This window comes from Balearica regulorum, chromosome 7 (genome assembly GCF_011004875.1).
Source record: "Balearica regulorum gibbericeps isolate bBalReg1 chromosome 7, bBalReg1.pri, whole genome shotgun sequence".
NCBI classification, from domain to species: Eukaryota; Metazoa; Chordata; class Aves; order Gruiformes; family Gruidae; genus Balearica; species Balearica regulorum.
In genome coordinates, this window is record NC_046190.1 from 22,590,256 (window position 1) to 22,603,370 (window position 13,115).

General features: G+C 38.8%; 1 protein-coding gene across 1 annotated transcript in view; it reads left to right on the forward strand.

The window, feature by feature from the left end:
* The window catches only part of TM9SF3 (transmembrane 9 superfamily member 3), a 48,291-nt gene extending 36,916 nt beyond the window's left edge, over positions 1-11,375 (forward strand). Inside the window, 6 exon segments of the mRNA XM_075758484.1 lie at positions 2,466-2,605; positions 4,198-4,266; positions 4,361-4,507; positions 4,944-5,027; positions 5,138-5,214; positions 9,699-11,375. Coding sequence (XP_075614599.1) covers positions 2,466-2,605; positions 4,198-4,266; positions 4,361-4,507; positions 4,944-5,027; positions 5,138-5,214; positions 9,699-9,766 — 585 coding nt within the window. The 3' untranslated portion in view covers positions 9,767-11,375.
* The last annotated feature ends 1,740 nt before the right edge of the window (positions 11,376-13,115 follow it).

Here is a 13,115-nt window from a genome sequence, read left to right on the forward strand (position 1 = left end):
TTGGGGTTTTGGGGATTTTAGTATGTTACCAGGGACTTCTGCGGGAGGGCAGAGCACATATGTGTGTTGATCCCGCCTTTGTTTCCCCTTATTTTCGTGATGGTGGAATGGAGGCCAGTAAGTGCCTGAGCTGCTTTCGCCATTGTAATCTCATTCTCTGAAACCTTTGAGGCAGAAATTTCATAACTTTATCTCTTTTTCAGTTAAGACACTTATGTACCCTGGTGCCCTGTGTTTGGTTCAGTTTGGATTTAAACTCTCTAGGTTTAGGCATTGCCCAGCCTGTGTCATCACTGCCCTTGCCATCTGTGGCAACAGGCAATCCCTGTTCGGTTTGGGAGGGAGCAGTGTCTTCACCTCGTATCTGAAATTAAGAGGAGCATGCCTAACAACACAAACTAGAAAGCCAGTTATATCTAGTCATCTCTTGCATCCAGACAAGACTATTACTACCAAGAAGGAAGACAGTGATTTTCAGCAAGCATCAGTCTGAGCAGGCACACTACTGTGGGTAGTTGAAAGAGAGCTAGTTGAAAGCAAGAAAGAAGATGCTACTGAGGTCAGAATAGGTTGTGCTGGTTGTAACTAGCACTCGTTATGCTGGTCAACCAACTAAGACCAGCAGGTTGCTGACAGCAGGGTGGGGTTATCTCAGAAGACAGAACATTCACGTTTTTATGAGCTTGGACAGCTTATCAGAGGCAGGTGGGAGTAGGAGGCATTCCTGAGCCTGCGCTATGGTGTCTGCTTGCTCGCTTACTTGGGTCTCCTTTGCACTGCAAAATCATCTCAGATAATTTTTAGACTCCTGAATGGCTCCAGGAAAAAAGGAAAAAATGCACTTCAGTTCCAGCTGTCCTCAGAACATAGCATAGTACTAAGACAGGCAGTGCATTGTTTAAACAAAATACTGACTTTACCTAATGCTGCTTACTAGATTTCATTGAAGATGCTAGCTGTTCTGCCTGAAACCAGTTCATTTTTCAGCCAAATGGTTAATAGAATGGAAGATAATACACCATTATCAGTCATGCTTTGACTGATCTGGTCATGAAACCACAAGCACTCAGGTTTTTTGACAAATGTCAATTATTAGCATACTGGGGACAGGTTGGCGGTACTTACTGAAGACATTATTCAAGGAACCTTGGTCTGTCTCAGCTTGTATTATGCAGATAAACATTTTAGATTTCAAAGTTGCTGCTGATTCAGCCTCCCGGACAACACAACAGCCATGCCCTGCGAGAGCAAGTTGAGCTTACTCTTTGCCTGCTTGATTTGAAGCCATTGAGCTCTGCAGTTGGTATCACTAGAATGAGATGCTATCGACTGCCTTTCTTCATCTAGGAGTTTGCTACCTTATCAGTAATTAGGCCTAGATGGTCCTTGCTTGGTTCCTTCTCTGTGGTTATATTCTTTCAGTGTGGATTCCCTATGGAAGAGATGTTTTACAAGATGGACAGTTAAAAGCTACGAAGTTTTGTTCCAGGTGAGCTTAGAACCCAAGGGTGTTCCGGGACGATTTCTTTCTGCAGTAAAGCAGTGGATTCACTTTCTACCGCTATCCCCAGTTGGGAGTCATTTCCAAGATCAAGAAGTGAAGCTGCAGACATCTTGATAACTGCACTATAAAAGACACTTGTGGCTGGATGAGCACTATGGATGCCCTTTCACGCTGCCTCTGTCTGAGCTTTCTGCCTCAGTCAGATTTGAAGCTACCTGCCGGAGCGCCATGGACAGGGGCTGCCCACCACACGCGGAGGTCCTTGCCAGGCAGGAAGCAGAGCAGGCTCTTCTGGCAAATGGAAATGGTTTCAATATGATCAGCCCAGAAATTCTTTGGATCCTGTCCAGGCCTTAATTCTTGAACATCTCTTCTACCCACTGCACCTCAAACAAGCTGGGACTTTTTGGTCAGGATTTTAGCAAATGTAGGACTCAAGATGATGTTCTTTGATATTTCTGATACCTTTTGACATCTTTCTCTGAAAATTCTCATCTGCTTATTCTTTTTCTTTTTTGGATTGGATTAAAAATTTTGCACCTTGTAGTGTTCTATGCAACTGCCTAACTGCTAGGTGTTAACTCCCAGGGACGGCAGACTCTGCAAAAGTTTAAGAGAAGCTTGCAAAAGTTTCGGTGGTGAAGTACAATGAAGATTTCCATTTCGTTTCTTTGCAAAGTATTGAGTACAATGATTAGATAAAAACAGTAAAAAAAATCTGTAATGGTTCTGTTATCTCAATTGATGCAAGAAAATATACTTAAGAAACTTCCTAATAAGCATTATTAGGAAATAAATAATTCCATTTGATAAAATAGATGTATCTTGACTAATGGCTCATAAGTAGGAGTATGATTCTACAGCAATAACTAATAAGGACTAATGCATACAGAGAGGATTGATTGTCTTCTTTTGTTATCTTATACCTGGGTTTTTTTAAAATTTGTTTGTTTGTTTACAGGTGGCAGTGTGCTGTATTTGTTTCTTTGTCATTCTTCCATTGAACCTCGTTGGTACGATTCTTGGCCGAAATCTGTCAGGACAGCCTAATTTTCCATGTCGTGTCAATGCAGTGCCTCGTCCTATACCAGAGAAAAAATGGTAAAGACAAGCATACGTGTTAACTAGATGTATTCACTTCAGTACATTTAACATGAATTTTCAGATGCGATAATTTAAAAATTTTTCTATCATAACATTTTATTTAAATTTGAGTTGTATTTAGAAGAATACCTCTGCTGATGTTTCCTTAGTATGATTTTTCTCTTGAATAAAAACACAAAGTGCAGTTAATGGTTAATAGTTGTAGCAGATTTTACAATCCTGGATCACTGCTTCACATTTGGCCTGAAATGCTCTTCAGTCTCTTATATAAAAGGGATGGTCCCAACTCAGTTCTTGTATGAGTATCTTGAAACTAAACCTTTCCCCTTTAGTGAATGCCTCTTAGAGACTGAGGATTGAACGTGCCTTGGAGGCAGAACTGTTCTGTTTAATGGTCTCCCTGAACAACCTGAGACATATTTGCAGGGTGATGGTGGGGAGAAGCTCGAAATGCTCTTCTCAATTCTGCACTCTTGGTGATGGCACAGAGCCTAAAATACTCCAGGTACATGGTTTGAATTGCGAATAAGCCTTTATTATTTTTGAAGTGAATTTAAAGGAGTGGATGCCTAGTCTCAAAAAGTAGACTTGGGTTTTTGGAAACTCATGAATGCAGTCACTTTTTCCTATTAATTTAATTCTGAGATGGAAGCAGCAAACTATGGAAATTAAAATAACCCTCAGAGGATTTTTTAATAGATTTTTCTTGCTTTCCCTGTTCAGAGGAATGGAACAGATAAAGTGAAGGGGGCACTGAAATGTGTACGCCCGCGATATCCAGAAAATGCAGCACGCTTAGTCTCTTGTTAGTGGCAGGGTTGTGCAGCTCGGGTGCTAGGATTTGATTTGTATTGTGACCTGTGTCTTGGGAATCTGACGGATTTTTCTGGATCAGCATGACAGATAAAAAGAAGTAAGATACTTCTCTTGAAGATAATGAAATTGCACACCGTCAACTTAGACAAGCCTCCCTATAAATAATGAAATAAGCTGCAAATTAAAGTAGTGGTTACTAGCTAGATTCAGCATCATTGCAAGTACTATACAGAGGTCACCTTTAGTAAGTGACAGTGTCTTCGAGAGGTAGCTGAGTGTTCATTTTTGGCCATAGGCTCATGACTCAGTATAGCATTAAAAATAAACACCAGTTCCTAATTATATAACCATTACCCTGCCAAATTTTCTTTGTGCTTTTTGCTGTATTTATAGCCATCAACAGCTTTGAGTTTTCACTGCCTTCGTTCAAGGCTGCTTGATGTTATGGGACTTGATTGCTTCGGCCCTTTTTGGGCAAGAGAGATTCTTTCTGTAGCCTTTAAGGCTGGTTAGATGCCTGACCTTATGCCTGTAGGTGATAGGCTTGGGACTTAAGTTTTGTTTCAGCTTTCCCCAAGAATAACTCCTCATTCTACCCATACATACGACATCTTTGGGGGAATCTTCTTCCTAGTATGCTGGTATGAGACAGAAATGTTCTTGATAGCGTGCCTTTTAAATAATTATCTCTGCTATATTATCTGGTTATATGTCATAATATTTTATAAAGGAAAGATTAAAATTGTCCCTAAAATAATCTTAATATCTTTCAGGTTCATGGAACCAGCTGTTATTGTTTGCCTGGGTGGAATCCTCCCTTTTGGATCAATTTTTATTGAAATGTGAGTATGTCAGCTATTTGCCAATTTGATGAAAAAATATAATAATTTAAGTTCAATTACAATATCATCTACATATTTTGTTTACTCTCTTCAGGTATTTCATTTTTACTTCATTCTGGGCTTACAAGATCTACTATGTTTATGGCTTTATGATGTTGGTTCTGGTTATCCTCTGCATTGTGACAGTTTGTGTGACTATCGTTTGTACGTATTTCCTGCTAAACGCAGAGGATTACAGGTGGTAAGTATTGCATTATTTGCATAGTTAAGATTGTGAGAGTTTTATAGAGAAGTAATGTTCTTCAGTCTAGATGGGTCTTTTCAAAGTGCCCTATGTCAAGATTTTAGCTGTAGGCAATAAAAGCAGTTCTTGGATCCTTTCTGTACAGGAGCTTTCTGTGTGTATGTGCATCTATGCATGCCTGTATCTGTGTATTAAAAAAAAAAAAAAATAATGTCAAGGCACAGAGGAGTATGAAGAAGGATCATCACTTGGTATCAGTCATAGCTGTTGCCTTGGAAGCTTTTGTCACTTACAGGAGACAACATGTAGATTTTGTTAAATTAGCCTGTAGAACCAGTACACTTTATTTTCAGGGTACAGTTTTAGCGCATTGTGCACCTTCTTGGTAAGCCTTTTGATTAGGTGTATGATGGACATGCATGTTTACTTTCAGGCAATGGACAAGCTTTCTTTCTGCGGCATCAACTGCGATTTATGTTTACATGTACTCCTTTTACTACTACTTTTTCAAGACAAAGTAAGTGGTAGTTTTCTTGCTTGAATATCAGATAAACTTACTGCCAAATAAGTTTATTGAGAAAAACTGGGGAAAAATACCTAGCATAAATTCCTATCTTTCTTTTTCAGGATGTATGGCTTGTTTCAAACATCATTTTACTTTGGTTATATGGCAGTATTTAGCACAGCTTTGGGAATAATGTGTGGTAAGTTTCAAATATATTGACAGTTTTCTACCAGAATTTTTCAGACTTTCATGTTTCTGATTTTAGCTCTGTGGTTTTGGTGGTGGAGTGTATATGTCTGCAAGATGTGCTCAAAGCAGCTTACAATCTTTAAATTAGAGTTTTCTGCTTATACTTGGTTCTACCTAATATAGGAGATTTCTATGGATTGTGTCTTCTGAATGGAAGATAATTTATGTACTGTGCAGAGAATTTCACCCTCAGTGCAAGCTTGAAAGACTCAATATTTGGCAAGAAATTCTGCAAAATAAATTTCAGATTAAGTTGAGCCCATGCTAGCATTTTATTTCTGAGTTTTGACTGTTGCTCCAAGACAAGGAGCTAGGTACACCCATTGAGGCATCAATGGTATTGCAGTACTGATGACACTACCACCTGTATCTTGTGGTGTGTACAAGGGTGACCGGAACAGAAAGGGCTGACACTTCAGGAGAGCATTTGAGAAATAAGTATTGGAATATTCATGGATGAGGAGAGTGCAGAGTGCTCCTCTGTGCAACCAGATTTCACTGCTTTTTGAGATACTGTTTTGACAGATGGTTAGAAAGAAACATAGTTCTGGGCATGAAGGTCATCTTTTAAAGTCAAATATACTTGTTCACCTGTTAGCTTTATTTTTATCCTTTGACTTTCAGAAAGTGCTACCTGGTTCTTTGTGCACTTTCCCCAGATGTTTCTTGCTTTTTATGTCTGATCCTTATGCTATACTGTTCTTCTTGGTGAATGAATAGTCGTATACACTCTAGTGGAAGGATTTCTTTGAGTTAGATATTTGAGACACATGATGTCTTACAGGAACTTACTTTCTGTAAAGTATACATTTCTTGATATCCCAAGAGGGTGGGTAATTTTGCAATGCTTTATGAAAAGGGGAGGGAAGTCATCTCTTAACTGCTGAGTACCTGTTTCCCTTGTCTCTCATACAATCTAATCTTGCTTCATCAGGTTCTTGGCACATTACAAGACTTCCCTGCTGTTCTGGTAGTCTTGCAGCCATTTTTTTTCTTTAATAGGCTTATACTTTTCAGCTCTAATCTTTTCTTTTTAAAGTGCTCAGGCTGGTATTGATTAAAATATCTATGATGCAGAAGCCAAGCTTGCCCACCAGTTTCTGTAATTAAAATGCTTTTTCAAACATGGAAAAAGAAGATTGTCAAATGCTTTCTTGTCACGGCAGGACACTACTCGGTGTAATATTAGACTAAAATCCAAATTTAGTCAAAATCAGGAAATACTTTAAGACATGAAACTTTATTTCCACAGCTGTATTGAGATTCCTTTTTGTCTTTTTAAGTGTGTTGGAGGAGAAGCTGTGAGATTCCTTTTTACTGAGAACTCCCCATTTTCAGCATGTGGAGGGGAAAAAAAAAATCCCCTGTCAAAAAGCATTTGTCTAGGAAACTTGCTGCCATTGAGGCCTAACAAAGACATTTGTGTTAGAGAATTGTGCAGTGTGCATGCTACTGACTGTATGTCTCCTGTGAAAAGTGTGTAGAGCTGTGCTTTGGAGGCTCACGTGAATGGGCGTGTTCAGTATCACACAGTTGGATGTGAGAGGAACTAGTTAGGGTCCAAAGCAGTCACAGGGCAACTCGCTGTAGGCTTGCATCGTCCAACTCTTGTTTTTAGTGCCCCTGACAATGCCTAGGGAACTCAAATCCCACATGTAGTGGGATGCTTTGATCCACAGTCTGCTGCCCTCTGCAGAGCATCTAAGTTCTGGGACTGGGCAGTAGGGAGCCCATGAGAACCTCCAAACCTTTTGAGCTCCTTGTGTTTCCCTCTTAGTGATATAAAAGAATAAAACTTACTCCCCAGCTGAGTGGATGGCTTAGGAGCTAGGTAGCGTAGAAAGGCCTCTTGCATTACCACACTTCAGCATCCAGATAAATTAAGTATGATTGAAGGGCTTTAAAAAAATTCTGTGCTTACAAAGTCACAACTGTAGTAAGTGTTAGTTGGTTTGAAGTAATGGATGGGAATTAATCTTCTATTTTGTGATTGCTCTTCCTCACTATTTTTTCTCTTTATTTAAAAGCTTGTTCTGCTGAAATATGCTTGCAGTCTGTTTCTGCTAAACCTATATGGGCCATAACCAAGTTATAAATATAATCTGATAAGGTGTTCAATAAAAAAACAAAATCATTCCCTTTACTGTGGATTTTTTTATTCAAATGAGCCAACTGTCCTGCACTTGTTTCAGGAGGACATTCTTTAGTTGTCATTGTCTAGGGTGTCCCCCTCCCTGCCCCATGTTTTATTCAATGCCTGTGAAGTAGCCTTGAGGCTTAACCCCTGCCTTGGGTACTGGCCATTAGTGGCCTTCATGGATAAGGCTTCTGTGATTCAGAATAAGTTATGATTTGTTTATGGGGCTGAGAGCTTGTGGTCTCATGTGACTGCTACTCTCTGCTCCTCCCCGTCACTGCCATCTCATGCACACATTCTCTAGATCCCAAATGTAACACAATTAGTGCTTTGTTCTCCCAAATCTCTGTGATATCTGGTATCACATCACTAGAGAAACCCTCAAATAACAAGTTCTGGAATGTATCTGAGTTTAGCAACTATAACAGGCATTGGATTTGTTGGCAGTGTCTGCTTTAACAAGCAAAACACGATGAGTCTTAAAACAGGAGTCTGATGCCATTATTTTGTCCGTTTACGGCCTAAGACAGGCTACAGAAGAACGTGCATGTGCTCCTGTGTGACTCCAAGCTCACGATGCCTCCTCTGCACAGCCCCTGCTTGGGTCTCTCTGAATGCTGTACTGGTCTCTCCTTGAGCTGCCAGGCCTTCCCTCTGCTGCGTCCTCGGCACACTTAACGCTTGCAAGCAGCAACCTGATCTTGCGTGTGCTGTATTTGTTTTAATCCAACTCTACTTTGACCAAGTTAGTAGTACAAATCCCTCATTTGCTCGCTTGTCATGATATTTATGCAGCTTGAAATGCTAGGCAGCACAGAGGCTGACTCCACAGGCTCTTTACCACTCTGATAATATTGCAACGATGCTTCAGGTTTGCCTTGTGCAGATTTCCTGATTAGATATGAATGTTGGGCTTTTGGGGGTCTAAACCCCAAAATTTTGTGAGATTTTAATGGGTGCCATCTTGAATTATCTGATCAGTCCCTAGGATTTAAAGGACACTCTAGGTTCTGAATAACTCTGTGTTCAGCAATGCTAACTGCAGGTCTGTATGGCCTTAATTTCTAAAGGAAAAAAAAAATTATTGGAAAATGAAGTTTTGGCAGAAAACTTTTAGCATTGGTTAGGCTTTTGTATTTAACACATCTTGGGCAAGTCTGGTGCATCCCAGATCACCAAAATGTTGTTTCATGCTTTGTTCTGGGCTCTTCTGTATTGCTTCAGGGAAGCTAAAAATACCTTTTCTGTTTAGAGTCTGTTCTTTACTGAACATCCAAACACTTGATGTCAGGAGTTTTTTCTTCTTTGTAGTGAGTTACAGTCCCTGACTTCTCTGTCCTTTTCTTCCCATATTTTATGAAGCGTTATTCTGGCAATCTGACAGCAGTTGACTCTAATTCTTGCTTGATTCTTCACTTCTAACCTGAGAATTAGCCAAACTGACTTCCACGAGGCTGATTTGCTCTCATTTTGCTTGGAAGAGCTGAAGATAGTCCCTGCAGATATTGTAAGACAACAGTATTTACTGAGCCTGGCAAACCTGAGGTTCTGGGTTTGACCAGGTAGGTTGCTGAATCTCTTTCTAAGAAGAGGTCTTGGTCCAGTGCATTTCTTTCATTTTTCTAGGTGTCCTCAGTCCTGCAGTATTTTGGGTTTAGCATAGACTGTTGCCCCTATCAAAAACCCTGTGACCTGTTCTTTTATTACTGCTGTGACAATGCATATGCTGCTCATGACTCTTACTAATTTGAAAACCACAGGTTGCAATTTCCTTTAACTACTAACTGCTACTAGTTTAATCTCTTTGTACAGACCTCCTTGGAGTTTAAGACTCCTGGGTTGGGGATCTATTATTACTTGTGCCTTGTGGGAAGGAAAAAGCCATCTGCCAATAAAACACTCATCCAGAAGGCATGTAACTTATAATAAAAACCCGCCCTCCCATCCACCTTCCCTGCAGAGTGGGTGATTGTATGTTTTTTACCCTCTGTTCAGAAAAAGGGACCCAGTTATTGGCAGCAGTAGGGGGGCTGCTATATTTATCGAGGCCAAGTGGGCATGGCCTCTTGGTAAGATGGCTTAATGGATTTAGATTGCTAGACTAGGGGAGTTCTTGCCAGACATTCACTGGGAGCATGGATAATGAGAGTTTGAGAACAATTATTGCAGGTAAATAATTTTCTGTGTGCAGAGTGCATGCTTTATGTGACTTTCTCTGTTTAAGTGTGTGTTATATTGCTGGCTTATTTTGATGATCAGCTTTCTAACATGTTCAATGTTTTTGGTTTATTTTGCAGGAGCTATTGGTTACATGGGAACAAGTGCCTTTGTTCGTAAAATCTACACTAATGTGAAAATTGACTAAGGAAATAAGAAAATTGAACTATGGATCAGTTCCTCTTTTCATGGGGATGAACTTGCACAACAAAAAGCGCGAGAAGAGATTTGGGTTTTAACACTGGGCACTATATGGGTCTCCATTTTGTGGATGGCTTAAAGTAACATCTATTTCATTGATCCTAGGTTCTTACTGACTGCTTTCTCCAACTGTTCACAGCAAATGCTTGGATTATATGCAGTAGGCATTACTACAGTACGTGGCTAATCTCCCCCCCAAAAAAAAGGAAAAAAAAGAACAACAAAAAACAAAAAACCTAGCTCATTAAAGATGAATAGACTAGCTCTCTTCAGTGAAGAGGACAAACGGTTTATTTAAAGCATTTGTTCCATTCAATAGAAAGAGGGAAACTTGGCTGCTAAAACTACTTGATTAGTAGTCTTCCTGGTACTTAACATTTCTAAATTATGTAAAAATGCCGTTCCAGAAAGATTACTCTTCTGATTTTTACTGCCATTGCCAGGGTAGGAGGTATGTTTTATATTTTGACTCCAGGTGCTTTTTGGTTTATTTGCGATATCAACTATACCCTACACTCATTTGTTTAAAAAATAATTTAAAAATATATAAAAAACCCATATGCATGTAATATATCAGCTATTGTTCTAGTTGGACCAACTTCCCTTTATTTATCTTTAAAGTAATATCCAGCTACATCTTAAATCCATCCAAAGAAAAATACAGTCTGAAGACGGGATGTGTTCTCTGCAATGCAATTTACTGTACAGTTAGAAAGCAAAATGTTAAATGAAGAGGATTGTTTGTTTTTTAATAAACACTTTGAGGTCTAGATTAAAACAAAACCAACATTTTAACTGAATGTCTAAAGTGATTCTCCTTTTTTCCAAGTTAGTCTTGCAATATTTTTTTTGTTTGTTTGGGTTTGAATGAAGACTTTCCTTTAGACATTATACAAGGGGTAATAAGTGTATATAACATTAAATAATGTAACTTAGGTGTAGATCCCAAATGTATTTGGATGTACAGATTTACTACAGAGTACTTTTCTGATGATTCGGTGTAAAAATGTGTGAATTTGGGTGGCTTTTTACATCTTGCCTGCCATTGCATGAAAAGTTGGGGTTTCTTCACAATGTGTGTATGTCATGCTTTTCTGTTCTATTTCCTTTCTCAAGCTCTTACAGAAATTAAATTTGTAATTTAGAACATTTTAATTTTTGTTAATCCTATCTGGACACTTGTATAACATTAAAAGCACAGTCGCTTTAGAGTGTTCAGAAAACTAAAATAAACTTTTCAGACAAAAATGTTCTGATTGTGAAAATAGATGAGTTTGCAATTGAAAATGTTTGAAAAGGCAATACCGCTGAATGCCAGTTTCTGTATACAATATTAATGTGGTTTTCAAATATCAAAACCCCATGCTTTGAATTCTGAATTTGCTTACAACTGTATTGTACAATACGGCTCCAAAGTGGATGACCAGCCCAAAAAGATTCTTCTTGGCTGAACTGTTTGTGGAGAAATCTGTTTTGTGATCCAGCTAGTGTACTGAGAAAAGTGGGGGTAAGTGTGGACTGAAATAAATGGGCAAATAAAGGTTAAGTCTTTCTAAGATGACTGTTAATTATGCACTGTATTTAGCTAGAAATATCTTGAATGTGGTTGTGACAGAGAGCCAATTTGCTTGATATTTTAATTTTTTTTTTTTAGGCATCTGCAATATAGGGATGTTTTCACCAGTGTCTGAAATAGAGCACCTGCCATGGAGAAGTCAACTTCCTGAATTTAAAAAACGAGCAAAGTATTTGTATTGATTAGCACTGTATTGTCTCTATATAAAAAGTACTGATAAGGCAGTAGTCGCAATCAGAAACAACCGTGCTTTGGCAGGGTTGTGTTGGAGGTTGGGGGAACCGAACTGATAGGTGAGAATCAATGCATCCTGCTCTGGCTTCTGAAAAGTATTTGAGCTTTCAGCTCTGATTTCCCTGGCCAATTTTAACCAATCTGTCAGAAAATAATGAACTTTTGCTTCAAGTGAATGGTTGGTGTCTGTAGCTGAATGCTTTGCCATTTAATGGAAGATTATTTTTTTTTAAGTACAGGCTGATTTTAAGATGAGCTTATAAACTGGGTCAACAGTTAGTTTTCCTTTGTTCCAAAACATGGAGACTTAAAGCAAAGAGTGGATTTTGTACTGGTTCTTGCTAGTGCATACAGCTGTGGGAAGCCCTCTTTCCATCCATGTTCTTCTAAATCTGAAGTGAGAAGCCATTATCTCAACACAATAAATACATTAAGTACTCTGCTGAGAGATAAGGGGTTTTTTTTTAAGGGAATATTTTGATAATGGGTCTGTTTCTCTATTTAGAGCACTGCTATGTGATTAGTGTATCAGAAATGTCACTAAACCGTTTGTGAATTTCATTTAATCACCTTTTAATGCCACAGAATGGTGGGCTGCCTACTTGCTTTCTCTATCCTCTGGCATTATTGGCTTTTGCATATCCAGATAGGATCGTATAGCTTTTAAAGTGACATTGAAAAGATACTTTACTGCACAGACATTGCTTTTGTTTCTGCAAGCACGTTCCTCTGGAGGAGTACTGTGTTTTAAATAATAGACATTTTTATACTTCCACCCTATCAGTAAGTTGGGGGTTTGCTTTGTTTTCCCCCTTTCTTTTGGTTTCTGAAGGAGTGCAAAATGTGACCAGTTTTCAACATCTTGTCTTTATGGTTGCTGTTTGGGGCAAAGCTATTTATTTCCCCCAAAAAAACTGTGGGTCTAGCTTGAACCATCTTGCTTAATAGAATTTGGAAGCTCTCTGCTTAGATGATGTAGTCCTTCCTCTTTTATGGAAGAAATAAAGATCTTACAGCCAACACTCCTCTTTCTATGGTTGTTTCTTAGGAGTTTCTGGGTCTTGAATTGAAGCTTTTTGATAACTCTTCAGTTGGCTGCTCAGTGCTTTTCTTCCCACTTCTGGTACAGAAGCCAGAGAATTGGGTAAATATTTGTGTAGCAATAACCAGTCTTGATCAAATGCTTTACATAAATAAAATTGTAAATCTTTTCAGTTGAGGCAGAGTGCATATAGGAAGCATCTCTGGTACTTCATGTATGAAAAGTGGTGGATGCTGGATTGGAGATAATGGAGACTGCAAAGAGACATTACATTATGCTCTTTTTTGATGTCTGAATGTTTTAAAGCAACAGTGTCTATTAATTCCTCTCCAGAATTATCCAGAATTACTTTTCAAAGTGTTTAAAGGGCATGCAATTAAATTGTTTTCTGTATGATGGTCTAGGTGTATTTCTTTAATAAGTTTCAGGTTAAACAAACAAACA